The 23,011-nt window shown below is 42.4% G+C and overlaps 1 protein-coding gene across 4 annotated transcripts; it reads right to left on the bottom strand.

Annotated features, from left to right (window-relative positions):
• Positions 1 to 8,210: 8,210 nt before the first annotated feature.
• On the bottom strand, positions 8,211 to 15,757 carry LOC111953450 (translocon-associated protein subunit alpha). Of its 4 annotated transcripts, none has more exons than XM_023972735.2 (9): positions 15,595 to 15,757; positions 14,648 to 14,781; positions 14,448 to 14,541; positions 13,839 to 14,101; positions 13,469 to 13,545; positions 13,250 to 13,328; positions 10,597 to 10,690; positions 10,003 to 10,017; positions 8,211 to 9,564 (listed from the first exon to the last, which is right to left on the bottom strand). In XM_023972735.2, the coding sequence occupies exons 1-9, from the start codon at positions 15,662 to 15,664 to the stop codon at positions 9,497 to 9,499; spliced, it is 894 nt and encodes a 297-aa protein (XP_023828503.1). In that variant the 5' UTR covers positions 15,665 to 15,757; the 3' UTR covers positions 8,211 to 9,496. The 4 variants fall into 4 exon arrangements, with proteins under 4 accessions (XP_023828503.1, XP_023828502.1, XP_023828505.1 ...); XM_023972734.2 differs by having other exon boundaries at positions 14,442 to 14,541; XM_023972737.2 differs by lacking the exon at positions 10,003 to 10,017.
• Positions 15,758 to 23,011: the final 7,254 nt, after the last annotated feature.

Genomic DNA, 23,011 nt, shown 5'->3' on the forward strand with positions numbered 1-23,011 from the left:
TTCCGAGGTGGGACTCAAATGTCAATCATGCCACCTTGCAGGGCTGAATTTTGTAGAAATGTATTTCCTTTTTTTTCTTCTCATTTTATATAAAGAAACCTCAGAAGCAAACATATGAAACCTCATGGCGCACATATGAACTGTAAGACGCAGGCAGCATCGGCTGGCTGGAGGCTGACGGACAGCCACAGAGCAGAGAGCACTGGACTAGTCAGCCGCCGCCGGACAACTGCCCATCTGGCACTAACAACATACAAACAAACAAACCTACTACTACTACTACGACAATAAACGGCTAAGCAATCAGAGAGAGAATGAACTGAAGTGAATTTCTGAGCTGTGTTTGGAACTTGAACGTAACACAGAGTATTAAGTGGGGGGGTGTTGACAGGTGGCGAAGCTGCTACTCCATGCAGAAGACTGCCCTTTAGTGGCCGTACCCCGGTATCTCCCCCATCCCAACCCTGCTCTCAGGCACTGGGAAAGTATTGGCAGACTAGAATGCAAAATGCAATCCTGTCCTCAAAAAACACTGTCAAGGGACTCTGCTTCTCTCATTTGTCCCTGTGTGGGTGTGTGATTATGAGTCCCATAAGAATGCACATGGACTGTTTTTATTGTATTTATTTGGAAACCCAGTGAGGGGTGAAGAGATGTGACTTGAGGAGAAGCCATTTATGATTACCACATTGATGCTGCAGAAAATAATGGATTCAAATCCACAAAATGGTCGCCCAGCATCGGCCTGGAACTTCTATTAGCAATAATCACTATTGATTCTAAAGCTTTATGTACACCATTGTACGTGTTTTATAGACTGTGTGGATCTATTTTCTTTTTTTTAGTTTTTTTTTTTTTAGTTTGGCTAAGAAAATAATTTCTTTTCTCAGATATATAAATATGTATAAAACTGTGAAATTAATTGTGTATAATGGGTGAGTTTTAGGCTAGTTTTGCATGTAAACCTTTTGTTCAATTAAGAATTATTTCTTTTTTTCTCTCGCTCTCAGGGTCTTTATAAAATGCATATTCAATACTTAATTTTCCTGAGTTGCAAGAAGTTCTTCCAGGTCATGATTTTATTTGTAATGCTTAACTGTCAATCACTACATTTAGCACTTGATTGTGAACTCAAATCAGGAGAACAGAGAAAATTTACTTGTGCTCAAATCCTCGTGGTTGAAAGCATAGTCAAGGCTATTTTCATCAGCATTCTTTTTGAACAGTATACCCATAAACAAGGTGTTTTTCCTTTTTTTGTTTGTCTCCTTTTGATTCTTAATTTTTATCCCTCACTTCAAATTTCTGTCACCGTTGACCATATTATCCTCTCTCGTTTTGAAGAGGAAATCAAGTCGTGAGTCTGTAAAAAACAATTAAAGTGGCTGTCTGTGTCACTGTCTGACGTTCTGACCCGTTGTGAAAGGGAACTTTGCGTCGCTGCTACGGCCACACCAGAACTGACCCCATAAAAGGACCTGGATCAGAACCTTCAACGTTAGCTACACTGCTCCCTCCCTTCTGGTATTACGGCGCTTCAGAATCAGAAATGTAAGCTGTTCTGTATTGAAAAAATTTAAGCAATAAAGATATACGAAGGAAAGGTGTGAATCAAACTGGCCTGGTGGTGTTTTTTGTCTAGCCCAAACTGACATCGATCACTGGTACGTGTTTCACACTGTGTGGCCCAGTACACGCTCTGCTTGTACAACACATTTGACACAACAGTTGTGATACCACAGTTTGTCCTCCCCCCCCCAAAAAAAATTACACAGCTGTTTTGGAGACACCTCACAATGATTTATGTATCACAAAAATATTGGTTGTGTCACAACCATGGTGTCAAGTATGTGTACAACCTGATTACGTGACGTCAAGGTTCAAACTGAGTCAGGCCGATGTACTATATGTTGGGCTGGCCTGCTTACACATCCACCGTAGTTGCTGGAACAGTGTTGGAAAGCATGTGAACAATGTGAAAATAAAATATCCAAGCCAGCCAGCATATTACGGTCGAGTTAGCCCTATCCTATACCGAGTTAGCCCTATCCTATACCGAGTTAGCCCTATCCTATACCGTGTTAGCCCTATCCTATACCGAGTTAGCTCCTATCTATACCGTGTTAGCCTATCCTTACCGTGTTAGCCCTATCCATTACCGAGTAGCCCTATCCTTATACCGAGTTAGCCCTTCCTACCCGAGTTAGCCCTATCCATCCGAGTTAGCCCTATCCTATTACCGAGTTAGCCCTATCCTATACCGTGTTTAAGCCCTATCCTATACCGTGTTAGCCCCCTATACCGAGTTAGCCCTATCTATACCGAGTTAGCCCCTATCCCTATACCGAGTTGCCCTATCCTATACCGAGTTAGCCCTATCCTATACCGTGTTAGCCCTATCCTATACCGAGTTAAGCCCCTAATTCCTAGTTACCGAGTTAGCCCTATCCTATACCGAGTTAGCCCTATCCTATACCGAGTTAGCCCTATCCTATACCGAGTTAGCCCTATCCTATACTGTGAATCAAGCATGTGTGTCTTGTAATCATGAATCCATGAATGTACGGTGCAAAGTGACCATACTCAGTCAGCATTCACCCAAGCCCAAGTTGTTTCCAAAAATGTATTACTCTGTCTAGGGTCGTTCCACAAAATGAGTCCCTTTTTGGGTAGTGTAACTTCTTCGGGTAGGTCAACAAAAATGTTTTCTTTCACCTAATTTTAACATTCATTCATGAACAGCATATGTTCAACTTAATAAAATACATGTTTTCCCATCTCAATAGGTGAAATTAAAGAAATTATATAAAGTGCCTATTAAGGTAACAGGGTTGATGCTTTTATCTTAAATCAGTCATGTGTGGAACACGGAGGGGCAAATGAATGCAAGCTTAACAATCACATTTTTTGTGAAAACATTTCTAGCCTATCTATGGGTGACAGGGTTGATGTGATATGCTTGACCCCCTCAGTTTTTCACTACAAAACACCACGCACACCTCCAACTCAATCATGAAGTTTGCAGACGACACAACAGTAGTAGGACTGATTACCAACAATGACGAGACGGCCTACAGGGAGGAGGTAAGGGCCCTGGAAGAGTGGTGCCAGGAAAATAACCTCTAACTCAATGTCAACAAAACAAAGGAGCTGATTGTGGACCACAGTGAAGAAGGTGGAAAGCTTCCCAAGTTCCTCGGCATACACATCACTGACGATCTGAAATGGTCCACCCACACAGACAGTGTGGTGGAGGCGCAACAGTGCCTTTTCAACCTCAGGAGGCTGAAGAAATTTGGCTTGGCCCCTAAAACCCTCACAAACGTTTACAGATGCACAATTGAGAACATCGGGCTGTATCACCGCATGGTACGGCAACTGCACCGCCCGCAACCGCAAGGCTCTCCAGAGGGTGGTGCATTCTGCCCAACGCATCACCAGGGGCAAACTACCTGCCCTCCAGGACACCTACAGCACCCGATGTCACAGGAAGGCAAAAAGGACATCAACCACCCGAGCCACGGCCTGTTCACCCCGCTATCATCCAGAAGGCGAGGTCAGTACAGGTGCATCAAGGCTGGGACCGAGAGACTGAAAAACAGCTTCTATCTTAAGGCCATCAGACTGTTAGATAGTCATCACTAGCTGGCTTCCACCCGGTTACGCAACCCTGCACCTTAGACCCTATATACATAGACTTGGAATCACTAGTCACTTTAATAATGTTTACATACTGCTTTACTCATCTCATATTAATATACTGTATTCTATTCTACTGTATTTGAGTCAATGCCACTCCAACATTGCTTGATCTAATATTTATATATTTCTTAATTCAATTATTTTACTTTTAGATTTGTGAGTATTGTTGTGAATTGTTTTTTAGATACTGCTGCGCTGTTAGATACTACTGCACTGTTGGAGCTGGGGACACAAACATTTCACTACACCCGCTAAATATGTATGTGACCAATAAAATTTGATTTGAAGAGTAGAACATGGTTAACCTTAGGAGGGTTGCCCAAACTCGGTCCTTGGGACCCCAAGTGGTGCACATTTTGTTTTTTGCACTAGCAATACACAGCTAATTTAAATAATCAACTAATCATCAAGCTTTGATCATTTGAATCTGCTGTGTAGTGTTAGAGCAAAAACCAAAACGTGCACCCCTTGGGGTCCTGAGGACCGAGTTTGGGAAACGCTGCCTTATAGGGGCAGGTTGTTTGTTGTTTTTTTACCTTCAAATGCAACACTAATCATGTGAAATAAATAATAAACTTACGATGGTGAAAACTTGGGAGAAATCTTGGGGTAAAGTGGGTTCAACATTTTCAGAGAAGTCAGCGCACAGAGGGACATGTCAAAATGCTCAATTTTGGCACATAAGCAAGTCTTTAATTCATATTGTAATGACCTGACTAGATCATAAATGAACAATTGTCCAGACAGAGGATGGAGTTTGCGAATTGACGGTTTATTAAACCAACTTTACACAGGCTACTGTTTGGCCGTAGCCCACGCCAAATAAATGGAAGATAACCCACAAGCCAATCGTGACCTTCTCTTGTGAAGGCCAGACGTAAGAGAGAGAACAAAGGCTGAACCTGGTCTTAAGTTCCAATGCTCCATCCCCCTGCCCAACCCCCCTCCACGCCACTCCGCCAACCGCCAGGATGAACATTCCAGGCATTCCCGTGATTGGCAGATAGCAGGTTGATTGACATGTCGGACCCCGCGAACACTGGGTACTGGTCAGTACAACACAACCACCTACTAGCCTAACACATAACACACAGCTGTCTGTGTGGGTCGCTACAATATTAAAAATACGATTTATTGAATATTCCATGTGGTCTCTATATAAGGGCACTTTAATTTATAGCAGGCTTTTAAAATCCAATATTGGTGTACAATTTCTACTTAAAATATCAAAGGGACCCAAAAGGGACTCATTTCGTGGAACGACCCTCTCTCTAACCTGAATCGTTTGGTGATTTCTTGGACTAACAACTAAACAAAAGCAATACTCCAGGTTTTCCAACTCAGATCCTGTAAATACATAAATTATATTTGTGTGGTTTAGATATCATGCATATTAAAATGTGTACATATTTCAATTTTATTTCTTAAATACAGACAAGATATACGCAAATACACAATTCACTTTATACACACACACCATCCCACCTGTCCAGAAAGATAAAGTACTGTTGTTGATGGGCAGGGCAGAGGTGTTGCTTCTGGATGCGTTTGAGCGGATCATGTTGATCACCGCCTTTCAAAGTGTGTTGCATTATGGGGATAAAAATTGTCCGACTTGCATCTTCACGTCGACTGCATGAAAAAATGTGCTCAAAGGTCATGAAGTTTTGACTGCAGTCGACTGCAGTTGCTCTTCATCACCTTTATCCTGCAGTCATCACCTGCATGGTGGGAGGCTTTACTGTCAACCAATCATTAGGGAGTTTTTGTTTGACCCACGCGAACATGACTGAAACAGGAACTTTCCCACAATTCATGTATTTTTTATTTTTTTTAACCTTTACTTAACTAGGCAAGTCAGTTAAGAACAAATTCTTATTTATAATGACGGCCGACCCCAGACGACGCTGGGCCAATTGTGTGTCGCCCTATGGAGCTCCCAATCATGGCCGGATATGATGCAGCCTGGATTCAAACCAAGTACTGCAGTGATGCCTATGGCACTGAGATGCAGTGCCTTAGACCGCAGCGCCACTCGGGAGCCCCTGAGTTTTGTCTACAGTCGGTTGCTTTCACCTTACCACTCAAACGAGCCCACTCTCTCTGCCACAGTTTGAAGTGTGACCCTGCAGAGTCAGGATGATGGAGAGATGCCCGTCCCCCTAACAACCAGCCTAGCAACCAACCAGAGACCAGGGCCCTAGGTGTGAAAGGACGGTTTATGGACCCTGGCCCCTAGCCTGCTACGCTCCAGCGGGGAAAGGGTTGCCTACAGCAAATGTTAGAAAGTTGGAGTTTCTCTCAGAGAGAGGTCTGTGAGATGGGGTGTTAAGAGTCACCGGCAGGGAATTCGTAACAATGTTCAGTGTCGGCTAGTGGGTGATGTCCTCCAGTACCCCTAGAGGTACACATTTTTGTTGTAGCCCCGGACAAACACCTCATTCAGCTTAAGGGCTTGATGATAGTTGAATCAGATAAGCTTGTATCCCCAACAGTACACATTTTTATTTTTGCCCAGACAAGCACATCTAATTCAACTATCATCAAGCCCTTAAGTTGAATGAGGTGTTTGTGCGGGGCTCCTACTCTGACTCTTTGTGGATACGGCCCCTGCCTTTACTGTTACACTGTAGCTGGTGACTGGTCCCTGATCTTGCTTGGTCCGCGAATCTATAATTTAGTTTGATTATTTATGGAAGAAAAAATAACATAGCTGGGCGTATTAATGTTATAAGCAATTTTACATTACTTTTCTCACTGCAAATAGTTTATAATAAGCCTTTAACGTTACATTCACTAATAAAACTGACTAAATTTAATCTCTGAGCCAGGCCCGGCAATCAATCAAAGATGTCTCCCTTTTAAAAGGTTATTTATATTTGAGTTATATTTTGAGTTATATTTGAATCCAGGCCCCTATGCAGTTATTACTCTACTAATTATACACTAATCAATTACTTATTTAATTGATCAAATCGGCCACCCACATGGTTAGCAGATGTTATTGCGAGTGTAGCGAAATGCTTTTGCTTCTAGATCCAACAGTGCAGCAGTATCTAACAGGTAATATCAAAAAATTCCACAACAAAACCTAATATCTAACAAATTCATCAACAAAATCTAATACACACAATCTAGTAAAGGAAGGGGATAAGAATATATAACTATAAAATATATGGATGAGCAGTGACAGAGCGGCAAGATGCAATAGATAGTGAAGGTGTCCTGGAGGGCAGGTAGTTTGCCCCTGGTGATGCGTTGTGCAGACCGCACCACCCTCTGGAGAGCCCTGCGGTTGTGGGCGGTGCAGTTGACGTACCAGGCGGTGATACAGTCCGACAGGATGTTCTCGATTGTGTACATGTCAAAGTCAGTGAGGGTTTTTGGTGACAAGCCACATTTTTTCAGCCTCCTGAGGTTGAAAAAGCGCTGTTGCGCCTTCTTCACCACACTGTCTGTGTGCTTGGACCATTTCAGTTTGTCGGTGATATGTACACCGAGGAACTTAACTTTCCAACTTCTCCACTGCTGTCCCGTCGATAGGGTGGGGTGCGCAGTTTCCTGAAGTCCACAATCATCTCTTTTGTTTTGCTGACATTGAGAGGATATTTTCCTGGCACCACACTCCGAGGGCCCTCACCTCCTCCCTGTAGGCCGTCTCGTCGTTGTTAGTAATCAAGCCTACCAGTTGTGTCGTCTGCAAACTTGATGATTGAGTTGGAGGTGTGCATGGCCACGCAGTCATGGTGAGAACGCACCCTTGTGGGACCCCAGTGTTGAGGATCAGCAGAGTGGAGATGTTGTTTCCTACCTTCACCACCTGGGGGCGGCCCGTCAGGAAATCCAGGACCCAGTTGCACAAGGCGGGGTCGAGACCCAGGGTCTCAAGCTTAATGATAAGTTTGGAGGGTACTATGGTGTTGAATGCTGAGCTGTAGTCAATGAACAGCATTCTTACATAGGTATTCCTCTTGTCCAGATGGGATGGGGCAGTGTGATGGCGATTGCATCATCTCTGGACCTATTGGGGCGTTATGCAAATTGGAGTGGGTCTAGAGTAACAGGTAGGGTGGAGGTGATATGATCCTTGACTAGTCTCTCAAAGCATTTCATGATCACAGAAGTGAGTGTTACGGGGCGATAGTCATTTAGTTCAGTTACCTTCGCTTTCTTGGGAACAGGAACAATTGTGGCCATCTTGAAGCATGTGGGGACAGCAGACTGGGATAGGGAGAGATTGAATATGTCCGTAAACACCAGCCAGCTGGTCTGCGCATTCTCTGAGGACTCGGCTAGGGATGCCGTCTGGGCCGGCAGCCTTGCGAGGTTAACACGTTTAAATGTTTTACTCACGTCGGCCATGGAGAAGGAGAGCCCAGTCTTTGGTAGCGGGCCATGTCGGTGGCACTGTATTGTCCTCAAAGCGCGCAAAGAAGTTGTTAATTTGTCTGGGAGCAAGACATAACATATGTATTTGTTCACACTGTAGTAAATAAAATCCAACATAGCATATTCTCATCTCCACTTTAATTTTTCTGTTTTCTACATCAAGATGTACCAGTCTCCAAACTGAACACTTCACTTACATACTCGGCAGAGAAAAAACAAATAATCATTCAAGTTTGCGACAATATCACAGACAAAAAAATCTACTTGGGATCCATCCATTCTCAAATGGTCATTAAAAAGCTCAGTGAAAGATGTCATGAGAAGGATATTAAACAGTAAATACATTTGGGGGGGTGTGATTTAATTGCAAAAATGTTTTGTTTACATAAATTTGACAGTCCAGAGACCATTTAATTGCCTAACTGAGTCAGTGCCTAACAGTTAGCCCAAAGTCCCTCTCAAATTACTATGAACAGGCAGTAGTACAGTAGTAAATGTACTGTGCCTCTAAAATGCACAAGTAGTAATCCCAGACAAGTCAAGAAATGCAGTATAAAAACCCATTAGCCAGGAATAAATTATCTTTGCAGTTCACTCATATGTATTCCCCAGTAGATACAGTACACCAGTGCTGGACCTTTATTCAGATTGCGGTCTTACAAAAGTTAAAAAATCTAATCCTGAATTCATCCATCGATTTTGGGAATATGAAGAATGCAAATGTAAAAAGGAAAAAGAAGGCACATTGAGGGAAAACTATGACAGTTCACCATATCCTCATTATGCTCACAGAATCATCAGATGGTTGAACGTTGCAGTGCACTACCAATAACAAGACTTGAAGCCAGGCCTCCTCTGTGCCACCATGCAGAGGACAACAACGTGACAGAGACCAGATATTAAACGGTGCAAAACATAAAACAAGTAAAAAGGGTGTGTTATGGTTTTCCAGGATACCAAAATTAACAATCACTATTCTGCCTCAAAAGATATTCACAGGTGAAAAATTATGACAAGGCAGTCGCAACAAAACAGAAACCTAGAACAAAAACCCTGAACTGTATCATCTCCCACTATCATTTACCCAGCTCTAAAACCAACCACTTCCATTTCAATCCTCCCTATGCTTCAAGACATGCATCTTTGCAAAAGCACACTCAAACTGCAATAAATGTTTCTTCATCACAACACCTCTGTGATAACGCTTCTTTTGACAGAATAATTAACAAATGGGACCGTTTGTTGTGATGTTTTGTCTAGTTTAGTGGTAGAAACCAGTCTCTTGTGAAGAGGACGGCACTTGGTTCCGTGGTGAGAGAAGACTGTTGCTTTTCCACGGCTGGCAAGGGGAGGTATGGCTGTGTCAGGTGCCAAGCGCGAGCGACAGAACTGGACAGGGGCCTGGTCACTCGTCCGAACCAGCCGTGCGCTTTTGTGTCCTCTTGCGGGGAGACCGTTTGGGGGAGGCCTTGTCTAGGGAAACGAGAGGAGAGTTTTAGGAAATGTTTGGAAATGTTTTTAGACGTCACTCTTTGGATCAGATAAGCAGATCAACAAATACTTTTTTCATAGGCCAAGTCTAAAATCAACAACTAGCCGCACCTTGTAGATCTTTAAGGATCGGATGAGTTTAAGCAATATGGTTGAAGCTCCACAGACCTCGTTGCTATTACCCTATTGCTTATATCCAACTGATCCTTTCAGACCTATAAGGAGTATCTCAGGGTAGGAGCTAGGGATTGAAGTCAGTGACCATAGCTGTTACACCCAAGGCTAACATGAACCAATGATTGAGATTGCATATTCAGAAGCACTAATAATTACATTCACTGATGATTCAGAGGAAACGTAAGAATTTTGCTCAACCACTACTCTACTACTGCTCGCTCCTGAGAGAAACGGAAGCCTCACCTCGCCGACTCTGCACTGAAGACGCAAGGAAGAAGAGAGGGAGAGAGAGAGAAAAGTGTGAATGACCCCATGCTCAGAGAGAGAACAGGTCGTTTTGAAACACCAGCCAAACACAGAAAACTCAAGAGCCTTTAGCTAAATACACCCAGAGAAGACAACAGGCATCGATGAAACACTGCAACGTTATAAAGCTATAGAGAGGAACATAGCAAGGAGGGGGCATAGCAGCTAGGATGTGTGTTACTTCTGTCCTCTTAAACACACATTTCATGAGACACTGTCACTTAGATTTTGAACTTGTACTCAAGCAGGCCAATCTAAGTTAGACCCATATATTTAACTTTACACTATTAGTAACCTAGGCAGAGCTGTTGAAGGTGCTGGCACCCCTGGAGCTAATGGCTAGCATAAACAGCTAGCTTCCCCGTGGCTACTAGCTAGCATAATGTCCTTTGGTTAATGGCTAGGATAAACAGCTAGCTTCCCCGTGGCTACTAGCTAGCATAATGTCCTTTGGTTAATGGCTAGGATAAACAGCTAGCTCGCACGTGGCCACTAGGTAGCATAATGTTGAGTGTTGTAGTGAGGACTTACTGATCTGATTGAGGGTCTCCTGGGGAATCCAGCTCATGTCCACGTCGTTGTGGCTGGACGTGCCCATCTCCACCTTGGCAGCTGGTCTCCTCCTCTGCACGGGGGGGGGGGGGACACAAAAGGAAGTTACTAAACTGACTTCCACTAGACTTCTACAGAAACCAAACTCTAAAACGATCTTGTATATCATAAACCCTTTTTCAGCATCTTCCCCTCAGTCTTCTGAAATGCTCTAGCGTGGGTTAGAGACTTTAACTTCCTCCATTCAACATTGAAACACAATCCTCAAAACCATCCACCACCCCCATAACCTTTTCAACAGTCGTTTTTTCTTCATTTTTGACCCAGTAGTAGTAGTAGTAGTAGTGGTGGAGCACTAAATAGCTGAAACTGAACTCGCCAAAAGTCGTAAATTGGCACTTAGTCTCCCTCTTTCCCTGTCTACCTCAATGTTCATCAGAAAACTGGTGTATTATCTCAAATCCTTTTCTGGCACACATTGTGCTCATCCTGAAAGAACATCAACTCATCAAATAACAACCATCTGAACTGAGAGAATCCCACCGTTGAATATGAACAGACATCTCCTAATTCATTTCTCTCTGGACTGCTATCTACTGTCATCTCTGCATTAGGTGACACTTAGTGCTGAATATTCTATGCAAATCTTGTCAAGGAGCATTGCCTCAGCAGTAGTACATCTCTCTCTTTCGGTCTTCGTATCATTATCGAGGAAATAACACAAACAAAGGAATGATATGCTTAACCTGTTGATGATAGAGGGCGCTATTTACACTTTGGGGGAAAATCGTGCCCAATTTAAACGGCCTCGTACTCAATTCTTGCTCGTACAATATGCATATTATTATTACTATTGGATAGAAAACACTCTCTAGTTTCTAAAACCGTTTGAATTTTGTCTGTGAGTAAAACAGAACTCATTTGGCAGCACACTTTCTGACCAGGAAGTGGAAAGTCTGAAAATTATGCTCTGTTCAAGGGCCTGCCTATAAATGGGCATGATACGTATGACTATACGTGCACGTCATACACCTTCCCCTAGATGTCAAGAGAAAGTGAGAGAAGAAATGAAGTGATTATCTTGGTCTGAGGTGGAATAAATCCTCTTGGAATGACGTGTCCGCCATTTCCTGTTTTCTGGAAAGCGCGAAGATGGACCTGGAATTGCCTTCTGAAAAGCTGTCGTTATAGGCGAKTACTATCTCCGGCTTTGATTTTATTTGATACATGTCACAATATCACCGTAAAGTATGTTTTTTCAATATAGTTTTATTAGATTATTGAAATTTTTTCGGGACGTTAGGCGTGTTGCGTTGTCTGTGTTTGTTGACGTTGGAGAGCTTCGCGCCACTTGGCCAGTGTGCTTGCTAATTCAAGAGAGAAAAACGATGTTCTAAATCCAAACAACGACTGTTCTGGACAAAGGACCCCTTGTACAACATTCTGATGGAAGATCACCAAAAGTAGCATTTTGTGATGCTATTTCATATATCTGTCGAACTGTGTACTAGTAGTTTTGCGCCCAGGTTTTGGCCACTCTCTCGCTATAACATAACCCTTATGTCGTAATGAAGATATTTTTTGAATTCTAACACTGCGATTGCATTAAGAACTAGTGTATCTATCATTTCCTATACAACATGTATTTTTTTGTAATGTTTATGAATAGCTATTTGGTCAGAATAGGTGAGAGTCTAATAGAAATATCCGCACATTCTGGGAAAAAGATGCTACGTTAGCATAATGGATAACCACTGATTTCAGCTCTAAATATGCAAATTTTCGAACAAAACATAAGTGTATGTATAACCTGATGTTATAGGACTGTCATCTGAGGAAGGTTTATGAAGGTTAGTGAAAATTAATATATTTTGCTGGTTTATTCGCTAACGCTAACGTGCCTATTGCTATCGCTAACGTGCCTTGATGAATGAATGCGGTTGTGTGGTAGGCTATTGTAGTAAGCTAATATAATGCTATATTGTGTTTTCGCTGTAAAACACTTAAAGAAATCGGAAATATTGGCTGGATTCACAAGATGTTTGTCTTTAATTTGCTGTACACCATCGATTTTTCAGAAATGTTTTATGATGAGTATTTAGGTATTTCACGTTGGTCTCTATAATTACTCTGGCTGCTTCGGTGCTATTTCTGACGGTAGCTGTGATGGTAGCAGCAATGTAAAACTGATTTATACCTCAAATATGCAKATMTTTCGAACAAAACATAGATTTKTTGTGTAACATGRTATAGGACTGTCATCTGATGAKGTTGTTTCTTGGTTAGTTTGGTTGGTTCTTGGTTAGTTTGGTTGGTTTCATGCATGCTACCTGTGCTGTGAAAAATGTCTGTCCTTTTTTGTATTTGGTGGTGAGCTAACATAAATATATGTGGTGTTTTCGCTGTAAAACATTTTAAAAATCGGACATGTTGACTGGATTCACAAGATGTGTATCTTTCATTTGCTGTATTGGACTTGTTAATGTGTGAAAGTTAAATATTTCTAAAAAATATTTTTTGAATTTCGAGCTCTGCCTTTTCAGTGGAATGTGGGAGGAGTTCCGGGGCTGTAAAGGTTAATTCATTGTCTTTCCGTCTCCTGCATCCAGTGGCATGGGCATTGTAGCTTTACCTTTCTGGACTCCAGCAGCTGATGAAGGCCTACCACCACTAGCAGGCCCAGACCAGACAGGAACACATACATGAAGATCCTGAGGATACAGAAGAGAGAGAAGAGTTAAGACACGCTGCACCAACACAGAACCCTGGTATGGCAGCCATCTCCAATAGAATGGTTTCATTTAGCACTTCTGAATGTCTTCCAACACAGGGCTAGTTCATATGGCCTCACGTCTCTCCATCCAGTCCATCCTCTCTCTCGGTGATGGTCACTGTCTGGTTGAACACAGCATCCTGGAATGTGTTACCCTGAAAGAGAGAGAGAGAGGTATGAGAGAGCAAGAGGATCAGATATCACCTCCAGCTGGTGAACTACGACCCCTCTTTATCTTCTCCGGGTTAATCTGAAAGTTTAACCTCGCATGCAAATAGTGGGAAGACTTCATCCACACACCACGAGTTAAACTAATTTCCTAATATAAAAACAATTGCCTAATGAAATATAGATAAGGAAACTGAGAAACCAAACCCATGACCATTCTTGACATGCAATCATTTGTGAAAAAGACAAAAAATGGCTGACTAAGCTGAGGCCCACTCACGTTGCTGTCTTTGTAGTTGAGGTTGATGACCAGGCCGAAGGGGCGCCCGCCCATGGGCTCGGCTGGGATGAAGGAGTACTCGAAGGTGGCCTGGCGCCCAGCTGGCACCACTATGCCCAGCTGCAGGGCTGTGAAGTTCTGGATGTAGAACTGGAAGTCCTGTGGGTAGCGAAAGGATGCGTCCAGGGACTCCACCACAAAGTTGTCACTGCCCTTGTTGGTGAAGCCCATCAGGAACTTCACAATGTCGTTGGCTGGGAAGTCTGGAGTCAAACGGCAGGAGGAAGAACAACAAAAGATTATGAGTGGTGGCGTGATGGGGAATTTGAAGCATACACAGGCTTGTCAGAATATTAAGAATTCATTTTCATTCAAGTCATTTAGCACATACTTGTTCTTTGCAATAAATGCACTCAAATATGGAGGTTGAAACAACATATTATAGACTAAGCATCGTAGCTAAGTAAATCCATCTCCAAATACAAGTCAGTCTTAGCATTAAAGTGAAAAAACACAGTTCAAAACCATCATAATGACAAAAATGAAGTGCAAATTCAACATGCAGATAGATATGTTGAGACAAGCCCCAATCTGTGCCCGTACCCCTACCGTCTCCCTTGACAAAGAGGATGGTGGTGTCAGCATTGGGGGAGGCATTCACTTCTCCTCCTACAGCTTCCTCCTCCTCTTCTTTTTCTTCCGTCTAAAATATCAAAATTAGACACTATTTTTTAGATGAAAAAAGCAAGGACTGATAGGGCCCATGTTAAAAAACTAAGGAGGCGGCCAAAAGTAGCCTAATCTCTTACCAATTCCGTGTTTTCATCATCTTCAACTTCGGCCTCATCATCCTCATCCTCTGTGTTCACATCAACATCATCCACAGCATCTTCATCAGCTGCCTCCTCATCCTCAGTAGCATCCTGGGCTGCCACCAATGGCCCTGGATTGATTGTAAGGAAGTACATTGATTAAAATCTCACCAAATAAATGTTTTGGGAAAACAAACTTGTGTCAAAATAAAATCTATCATTATTATTATTATTTTCACACCAGGGCGCTTAGTTACATAGTTAATAGTGTATCAAGGGATTAAAACTGAGTTTGAACAAATATTGTATTAATTACAGTTACAGGCCCTAGGCTTAACAAACGTAATTACATTTTTTGTTCTTCTGTTTCATATCGCAAGCTTCTAAGACACTAAAGCAAAACACTGATATGATTGCCAGGCTTTGCCAACAATAGAGGGCTTCTGTGGCCAAGTTCTGAGGCTGCTTCTCCTAGCCCAATAATGGGCGTAAAGGAGCTTAACGTTACTCCTTATTGTCCAAGGAACTTACATTATCTGTTTATAGGCGAAATGGCCCTGGAAGCCAAATCAGCCAAAAACTCCATCTAAACGTAAATCGAGTCTTAATTACGGTTCCAGAAAGCAAGTAACTGTTAAGCTGGTAAGGAAGGACACGTCAGTCTAGTTAGGTAGCACACCATTACGGATAAGCAAGACTCACTATTAAATCATATTTGCAATGAATAGTTACTAAAAAAAAACGTGTAGCCAGTATCAACATCAATAAAACTACTAATTGACAAAGGCAGTAGCTACAATGTCCTACTATCAGATTATACAATTTGCACAAGAGCATGGAGTGGCCTTCCAAAGCTAACTTAACTAGCTACTGTAGCTAACTGTGACTGATGGCCAATGCTGTTTCTCTTCATCTAGTTAACCTAAGTCCCGTTCAGTACTCACCGTTCATGATAATCGTTGCCGGGAAAGCTAGTAATACCAGCAAAAGCAGTTTAGGTAGAAATTGTACCATTTTGAAGCGAAATCCGTAATCCTCCTTCCCGGTGAAATATTGCTTCACTGAATCTTACAGCTCCTTCCGACTGCTAAATTGAAATGCGCATGTCCACATCCGGGTAGCGTGCTAGATTCAAAATATACATGCTCCGTCAGAGACATTAGAAAAGGAGGAGATAAGAATCCGGGCTGGTCATAATTGTATTTCCCTGAATTTACAAGCTGCTAAATTATCTAAAGATACTCGATGATATTGGATATTAAACAACACAGATCTTAAAGATCCTATTCTCATTGGAAACATGAGAAAGATATTTTTGCAAGAAAAGACTTGGGTCATGGAAGTAGATGGGATTTGAGTAGCCGTTAAACGTGTCAAAGAGCTGATGCACCTAAAGAACCTTAGAGAAAAATAGTTGATGAGAAAGCTTGACAATTTTCTAAAGAAAATATAATCTATCTCAAGAAGAAGAGTCTGTATTTATATCTTTACTAGAATTAGAACAGCTTTACACAGATCTGGCAAAGATCAAGAGCAAAATGGATTGAAGAGAAGTAAAGAAACACTCATTCTTTTTTTGCACTTGAAAGAGAAACTACAAAAGAAAATCTATAACTGTACTCAAAACGAATGACGTGTTATGCAAAGATCCCATTACAATATCAACATTTGTCAATTCCTTTTATGAAAACCTTTACAACTCACAATTTCAGGAAGATGGTTGTGAAAGCTACATTTGCCACATTCAGAATTATGTCCCTGTAATTGAGGAGGATTTCCACTCAGTTTGCGATTCACCTGTGTCTATTGAAGAAATTAGAGAGGCTCTGAATTCAATGACAAATGGGAAATCACCTGGCCCTGATGGCCTGTCAGTTGAATTCTATAGACAGTTTTGGGAGTTACTAGAAGACCCTATTTTTAATATGTTTCAAGATTTCATTGAAAATTGTGAAATGGTTTCCACTATGAAACAGGTCCTTATTTCACTGATTCCGAAGCCTAATAAAGACCCTTCTGTCATTGACAATTGGAGACCAATTACTTTATTAAATATTGATTACAAATTGATTGCTCTGGTTTATGCCAAAAGATTAAAGAAAGGAATAGATACCATTATAAATGAGACTCAAACAGGATTTATGAAGGGCCGTCACATAAGGTCTAACATTCGTTCAGTCTTGGACCTTCTAGATTATTCAGATGCAATTGACTCAGATGCGGTTGTCCTATTTCTGGACTTCTGTAAAGCCTTTGACACAATTGAACATTCATTTCTCTTTCGGTCTCTTAAACTTTTTGGTTTCGGTGAACATTTTATCAAAGTAATTTGCATGTTTTACAAAGATGTAAATAGTTCTGTGTCACTAAACCTTAATACATCCAAAAGATTCAGTATCAACAGAAGTGTATGACAGGAATGCCCAATTTCGGCATGTTATTCATTTTGGCTGTGGAACTTCTCTCTTGATATTCTGAATAATGCAAATCTGCATGGCTTAACCATTTTTAACAAAGAAATACAAATTTTCCAACTGGCTGATGATACTACTATGCCCTTAATGCTATCACTGCATGCATTCTCTATTGCATCAGGATTAAAACTGAACGTTTCTAAATGTGAAATCTTATGACTGATGACAAAGAAATATAAAATATTCCTGTAAAGGACTGTATTAAATATTTAGGAATACATCTGTCAAAAAACACTTAGTCAAACAACATATGAATTTCTCTCCTAAAATTAAGAAAACCAGGAATATATTTAATAATTGGCTACAAAGGGATCTTTCTATACTTGGGAGAGTGCTTCTGTCCACCCCTCATTATCTTTATTTGTAAATCCCTCTACCTTGACTTCATCTGGAAAAATAAGTCTCACAAACTAAAAAAGTCAGTCCTCTAATAAAAGATCTGAAGGAGGTCTGGAAGTAAATAGGTCTGACATAAATAACACTTTCCAGATCAATTGGATGAAAAGATGTTTAGTCAATACTGAATCAATTTGGTATTTCATTCCAAACAATTGGACTGTTTTATATAATGTTTGGGTACGCAAGATCTGTCAATTTTATAACAATCCATGCTAATATATTGACTCTGACTATGAAGTAATTACTCTTAGACTGAAGATATTGTCGAGTTCAGAAACAAGGTGTCCTATCCTCAAACTTAATAGCATTCAATGGCTAGAAGAAGTGATTGTTCTACTCGCAATATCAAATTCTCTCTTCCACATAAAAGCTAGATATAATATGTGAACTATGATAATTAACTAGCTCGTGGGACGTCTGATAATACTCCTACAATTGATTCTTCCTTCAAGGCTAAGCCAGGCCTCATTTCCAGTCCTGATGTTGGCTCTCCAAGGAATTAAGGTCCTGTCGAAGATAGCGTGTTTATACCTGCGCCTAGCATGCAATTACCGGTCCCCGTTAATGTACTCTGCGTGGTCTGGAGGTAGCCACTTGAACCAGTGCTTCCCTCGAAACGCTGGATCATGGAGAGGCCCCACTCAAACAGAGGTGCCTAATCTCGTAGTGTCATATACCTGTCCCTAACGGGGTGACCGCTAGAGCCACAGTACTATGGATACGTATCAAGGCGGCCGCGGGGCACATGGCCGGTACACCGCAGAGTAAGAACAGTTTTATAATACGGAGACACCCATTGGAATGATACTGGAAGATTATAGGGGGGTGATCCATAATGAAAAACGGCCGCGATGGAGCGCAATGTGGCGGGAAGCCGGCAGCCCGCAGATGGTCCACTCTTACCAACGCCAACCAATACTTACATTTCCCCACAATGCGCACACCTTATCCAGGTGACGCACCGAGCAAGTAGCGCTGCTGTTCATTTTCAATACAATATCTTCAATTTGGACGAGGCTAGATACGGGTCAGGGCAAATTCCACCGGATGGTCAGAAGTGTGAAGACTGGGACCGTTTCGGATGCGAATACACAAAATTGGCAAAACGGGGAAGGTGGACAACTGAGACCGGGGTTTCAAACAAGGTGGGCAGTCGGAGTTATTGTTCAGGGTAGGTAGCTTGAAAAGCCGTGATGTGTCCTTCTGTGTGGAGAGAAAGGTTGCGGCAGTACTGAAAGGAGTATGATACGTGGACTGGACATCGACTATTGCCAAGAACAACACTAGCGCGGACAAACAACCACTAGAAGATATGGACATGGAACAGAATGCCTACCAATAAGCAGGAGGAATGTAAATTACGGGGATAAGGCCTCAAATCTCGACAGGCTCTGTTCAAGAAAGCCAAGATCACAGATGGGCCAGGCTGCTGTCAAGGCCGTTTTATTGTTGGCAGAAGAGTGGTTATGGGTCAGGCCGCTGGGAAGATCAGCGCCGGCGCCATTACGTGGAGGGGGGTATTTTCACAAGGTTCAGAGCAGAGACTGCGGATGTGGGATCTAAGTTGTGGTGGTTGCGTTTAAAGATGGTGCCCAGAGGAAGATAACAGGGCGCCATGCTTTTATTAAATGTTGAGGCGGTTCGAAAGGCATAAGACGACGGGATCTTGCGCTGCGAGCGAGAGAGTAGACAGTTTGTCCATCAATCTAAACAGAGCGTTCAGTAAACCTGTGGAACAAGGGAAAAGATTTTCATTGCATATTCGCTTCGGCTGTCGGATGAGAGCACCGATGCATGTGTTGATCATCTGCCGCAAGGTTAGTGGTCAGTGTTGTCATCCGCGGACCAGTGGACTTCCGAGCCTAAGCGTGACAGAGGCAGTTTTGGCTTTACCCGTACCTATGATGGCACTCCAGATACGGGGGCATGATTTGTATCGAAGAAGGTGTCAAGCATGTGTAATGAGATGTGAGTGCCTTGGGAAAAAACTCTGGGTTTGGGACATAGACCGACCGGGGGGTCAGGGGCAGAGTGGTTCAGGCGGGGTTGGGGTAGCAGTCAGAGGCAGGCACTGGCGCATGTGTGTGGGAATCGGAGTTCGAGGTGGAGCGGGTGCACTGATACAGGGTGGCGAAGATACGGGGATCACAGAAGAGAGTGCCAAAGGAGGAAAACGCGACAGTTGTGAGCTGAGGACATCTCGAAGGCTTATCGAGTGGGCTGATCAGGGTACTAGAGCACCGAGTGTCAGGGGACAAAGACTCGTTGGGGTGCGGTCCAGGTGGATATGCCTTGAAAGATGAGAGCATGTATGAGCGTTCCAATGCACGCGCGAGTCATTCGGGCTTGACACTATTGTGGTATTTCAACGAGAGGCCAAAGGCGTTGTTTGAATCAGTCCGCCAGTTTCCAGGCAGGTTTGCTTGACGGCAGTTAAAGGAAACGGGGGTGAGTCCAACAGCTGGGCCCGAGTGGATGGTTGTCGCGTTAATTCAGGATCAGAGGAGGCGTGCGCCATGGCTAAGTTGGCCAGGGGTACGGGAAGAGGTGGGTTGCAAAGATGTCGTATTGCGAGGCTTCCCCGCTGAGGAGAGTGGGCTGTCTGTTCAATATGGGCGTATAACGAGGAAAAAACAACAAACCAGCACAACTCCGCGACGAGAAAAGAGATGTGATTTTCGATAAAAGGCGACGGGACCTTGGGGAAAGCAGCGAGGGGGGCTGGGAACACAAACAACGACAATGTGTTGTGTGAAATGGCTTTTCTGTGTGACATTACGAGTCATCTGAATGCAATGAACTTGCAGCTGCAGGGTCGGGATCATGTCATCTCTGATATGTACAGTACAGTGAAGGCATTTAAAACCAAACTGACTCTGTGGGAGACGCAGATGCGGAAAGAAAATTTGAGCCACTTTCCCAGCTGCCAGACCATGAAGAGAAGCTCTCTACCAGTGCGTTCCCGAGCGCACAGTTTTGGCTTGAATTCACAAATAAGGGTAACCCTGACTTGCCGCTGACTTTCGAACGAGCCAGAGTGGTTAGCTAGAACCTTTGACATACACAAAAGGAGCTATAGGTTGAAAAATAACTGACTCGATAAACCGGCGGGATATTTGCATGTGGGGTGTGGAAGCGTGGAGGAAGCTCATTGGACCAACCTCCAGAGATGGAGGTTTGATTGACCCCTTGCCATGCAAGTGAAGGTGCACGTGGGCGGTGGCGAAAAAAAAATGCTCTCAGCAAAGTAGGGTAGAGGTGCGGGGAGTTCGCACACCAGGTTTTCAATCATCCGGCGCGATCGCTACAATCGACACCCCAAAGACCCCTTACCTGCGATATGGCGCAGTGACACTTGCTATGCAAACGTATGTACTATGTTTGCTGCAGGTGCCCAATTGAAAGAAAAACCCTATATCCTTGCTGTGGTGGAAACACGTGTTTTCTTTTTGATATGAACAATAAGACTGAACTAGAATAAGCACTCTTCCTCATGAATCGTCGGGATTCCACTTACTGCGCTTAGAACACTTCTCACACTTGCGCAATTCTCGCGGATAATTCCTCAGGCTGGGCAGTATTTGGCCTTACCCCAGAAAAAATTGCCCAAAATAAAAAACGTTTGTGGATAAAGATGGGGACCTACCATCCAAACAGAGTAACAATATCCTATTCACTTCCTCTAACCATAACAAGGGTCAAAAATAATGTGATACTATACTGCTCAGAAAATAACAGCGGCATATTTGTCCATATTATAGGAGAGTTTTTACTACTGCTTAATCTCAGGTAAGCTGCTTATTTCCCTCACAAAGTTTCTTTTAAGTGTTTTAATACTTTTGTTTTTCTATATCTGCACAACTTTGTGTTCCTTACTTCTCTCCATTAAAAACAAAGTGGCTTCCATTATCATTTTGATATTGTTTTTGGTTATCTCAATTGATTTGTTTGCACTTTTATTTTATTAGTTGATATATCAAACTTGCCATTTATTTTATATGTTTAAATATTGCACTCCTTTCTATGTCTGTACGTGTGATAGAAAGTGAGTATTTAGGAAGCAAAGAGATCTTGAGTCTTGTTGTTTATCATGTTTTGTTTTTTTCTTATTTAGAGAAAGAATATAAAAATATTTAGCATGTGGGGCCTCTCAGCGTTTTGCTAAAAATAGAAACACAATATCAAGGCTACATGCATTGTTGTTGCCTTGCATGTCGTAAGTGCCGGATTATCTGGTGTCCATATTTAAGGATCGAACGGCTTACCCCCACTCGATTATGGAGCGAGAAATTATCTTTTAGTTATAATAGGTAGTAACCAGTGGTTTGTGCTTTTTTGAGTCTGATATGAATAACTAATATAGAGAGGGTATTACTGACAGAGCCATAGAAAATTATGTATGCATTTATTTGATCTGGCATCATATGGCGAATAGGTAGTTTGTTTAGGTTTTCAGTCTAGGTTCAATTAGGTTCACTAGAACTATATCGTCATGTTGAACAAGATTTTTTATCCGTATTACATTTTGGGATTATAACAATTTTTTCTCACGTTTAAAAATACATTAATACATGAAACAAATCCCCACTGCTTCGAGACGAGTTCGATTGGACACCAATCGTGTCATCAACACTTTTTGAAATAATATGAACCTAAATTTTTTATTTGGCACACATACGCGTGTAACCATACTATCTCCACTTGTACTTGACATCTCCCTGCGCGCCATACGAATCTCCAATTTCCCACATTCTAACAAAATATCGCATATTTACCACCCCAGTTAAACCTATGAATCCACCACGCACGTGGATGTGTAGCCAAACTCTCGAAAAGATCGAACCAAGCCTTTCCACAGCTGCCCCCTTTTACTATTAAAGGAGACGACATTCTAGGGGGAGGCGGACATTTAAGACAAAAAGAAAGGGCCGGACATAAAACTGACAAAAATATCCGATATAGATAAGACCAAGAATGCAAACAGGAATGTTTTTTCTATCCCGACATATTATCAGCTTGCAGCGAAGTGGACTCCTCCCACCACCATATATGGAACACACAACAACTCAATGCACGAAACCATGGCTAAGGGAGCCGCTGGGGTATCTTATTACATCCTTATCCCCTCCCTCTGTTAACTGAGATTTCCTTTGGACATTATATACACAACTTTTGACTCGCAATCTGAGGAACATTGAAGAGTGTTATGAGGTCTCAGGCTGGACGGTGCACGGAACGGCTGTCAGATTTCTGGTGTAGGGGTTGTGTCTCGCTTGAGATGGGGGAGGCAACCCCATAACGGACTGGGATCATACTGTACCCTCTATTCTCAGACAAGGAATCCCCTTTTTTCTCCTCCACATTCCCTTCTTTATACTTCTTCCGCGTTAGGAAATTACGTACCGAAGGAACTGAGTTCAGGAACTAGAGTTGCCCTATGTCATGGTCCGGGTCTGTGGTCCAGGACGTAATTAACGAACTTTCTTTC

Source organism: Salvelinus sp. IW2-2015, linkage group LG27 (genome assembly GCF_002910315.2).
Source record: "Salvelinus sp. IW2-2015 linkage group LG27, ASM291031v2, whole genome shotgun sequence".
NCBI classification, from domain to species: domain Eukaryota; kingdom Metazoa; phylum Chordata; class Actinopteri; order Salmoniformes; family Salmonidae; genus Salvelinus; species Salvelinus sp. IW2-2015.

Bases quoted from the DNA above. Each gene is read 5' to 3' on its own strand.
- LOC111953450 (XM_023972734.2), bottom strand. From the start codon at position 15,664: ATGGTACAATTTCTACCTAAACTGCTTTTGCTGGTATTACTAGCTTTC. The intron at 14,542-14,647 runs GTAAGAGATTAG...TTGATATTTTAG, and splicing joins ATGATGAAAACACGGAATTG to ACGGAAGAAAAAGAAGAGGA. The intron at 14,102-14,441 runs GTACGGGCACAG...GTTTGACTCCAG, and splicing joins TGTCAAGGGAGACGGTAGGG to ACTTCCCAGCCAACGACATT.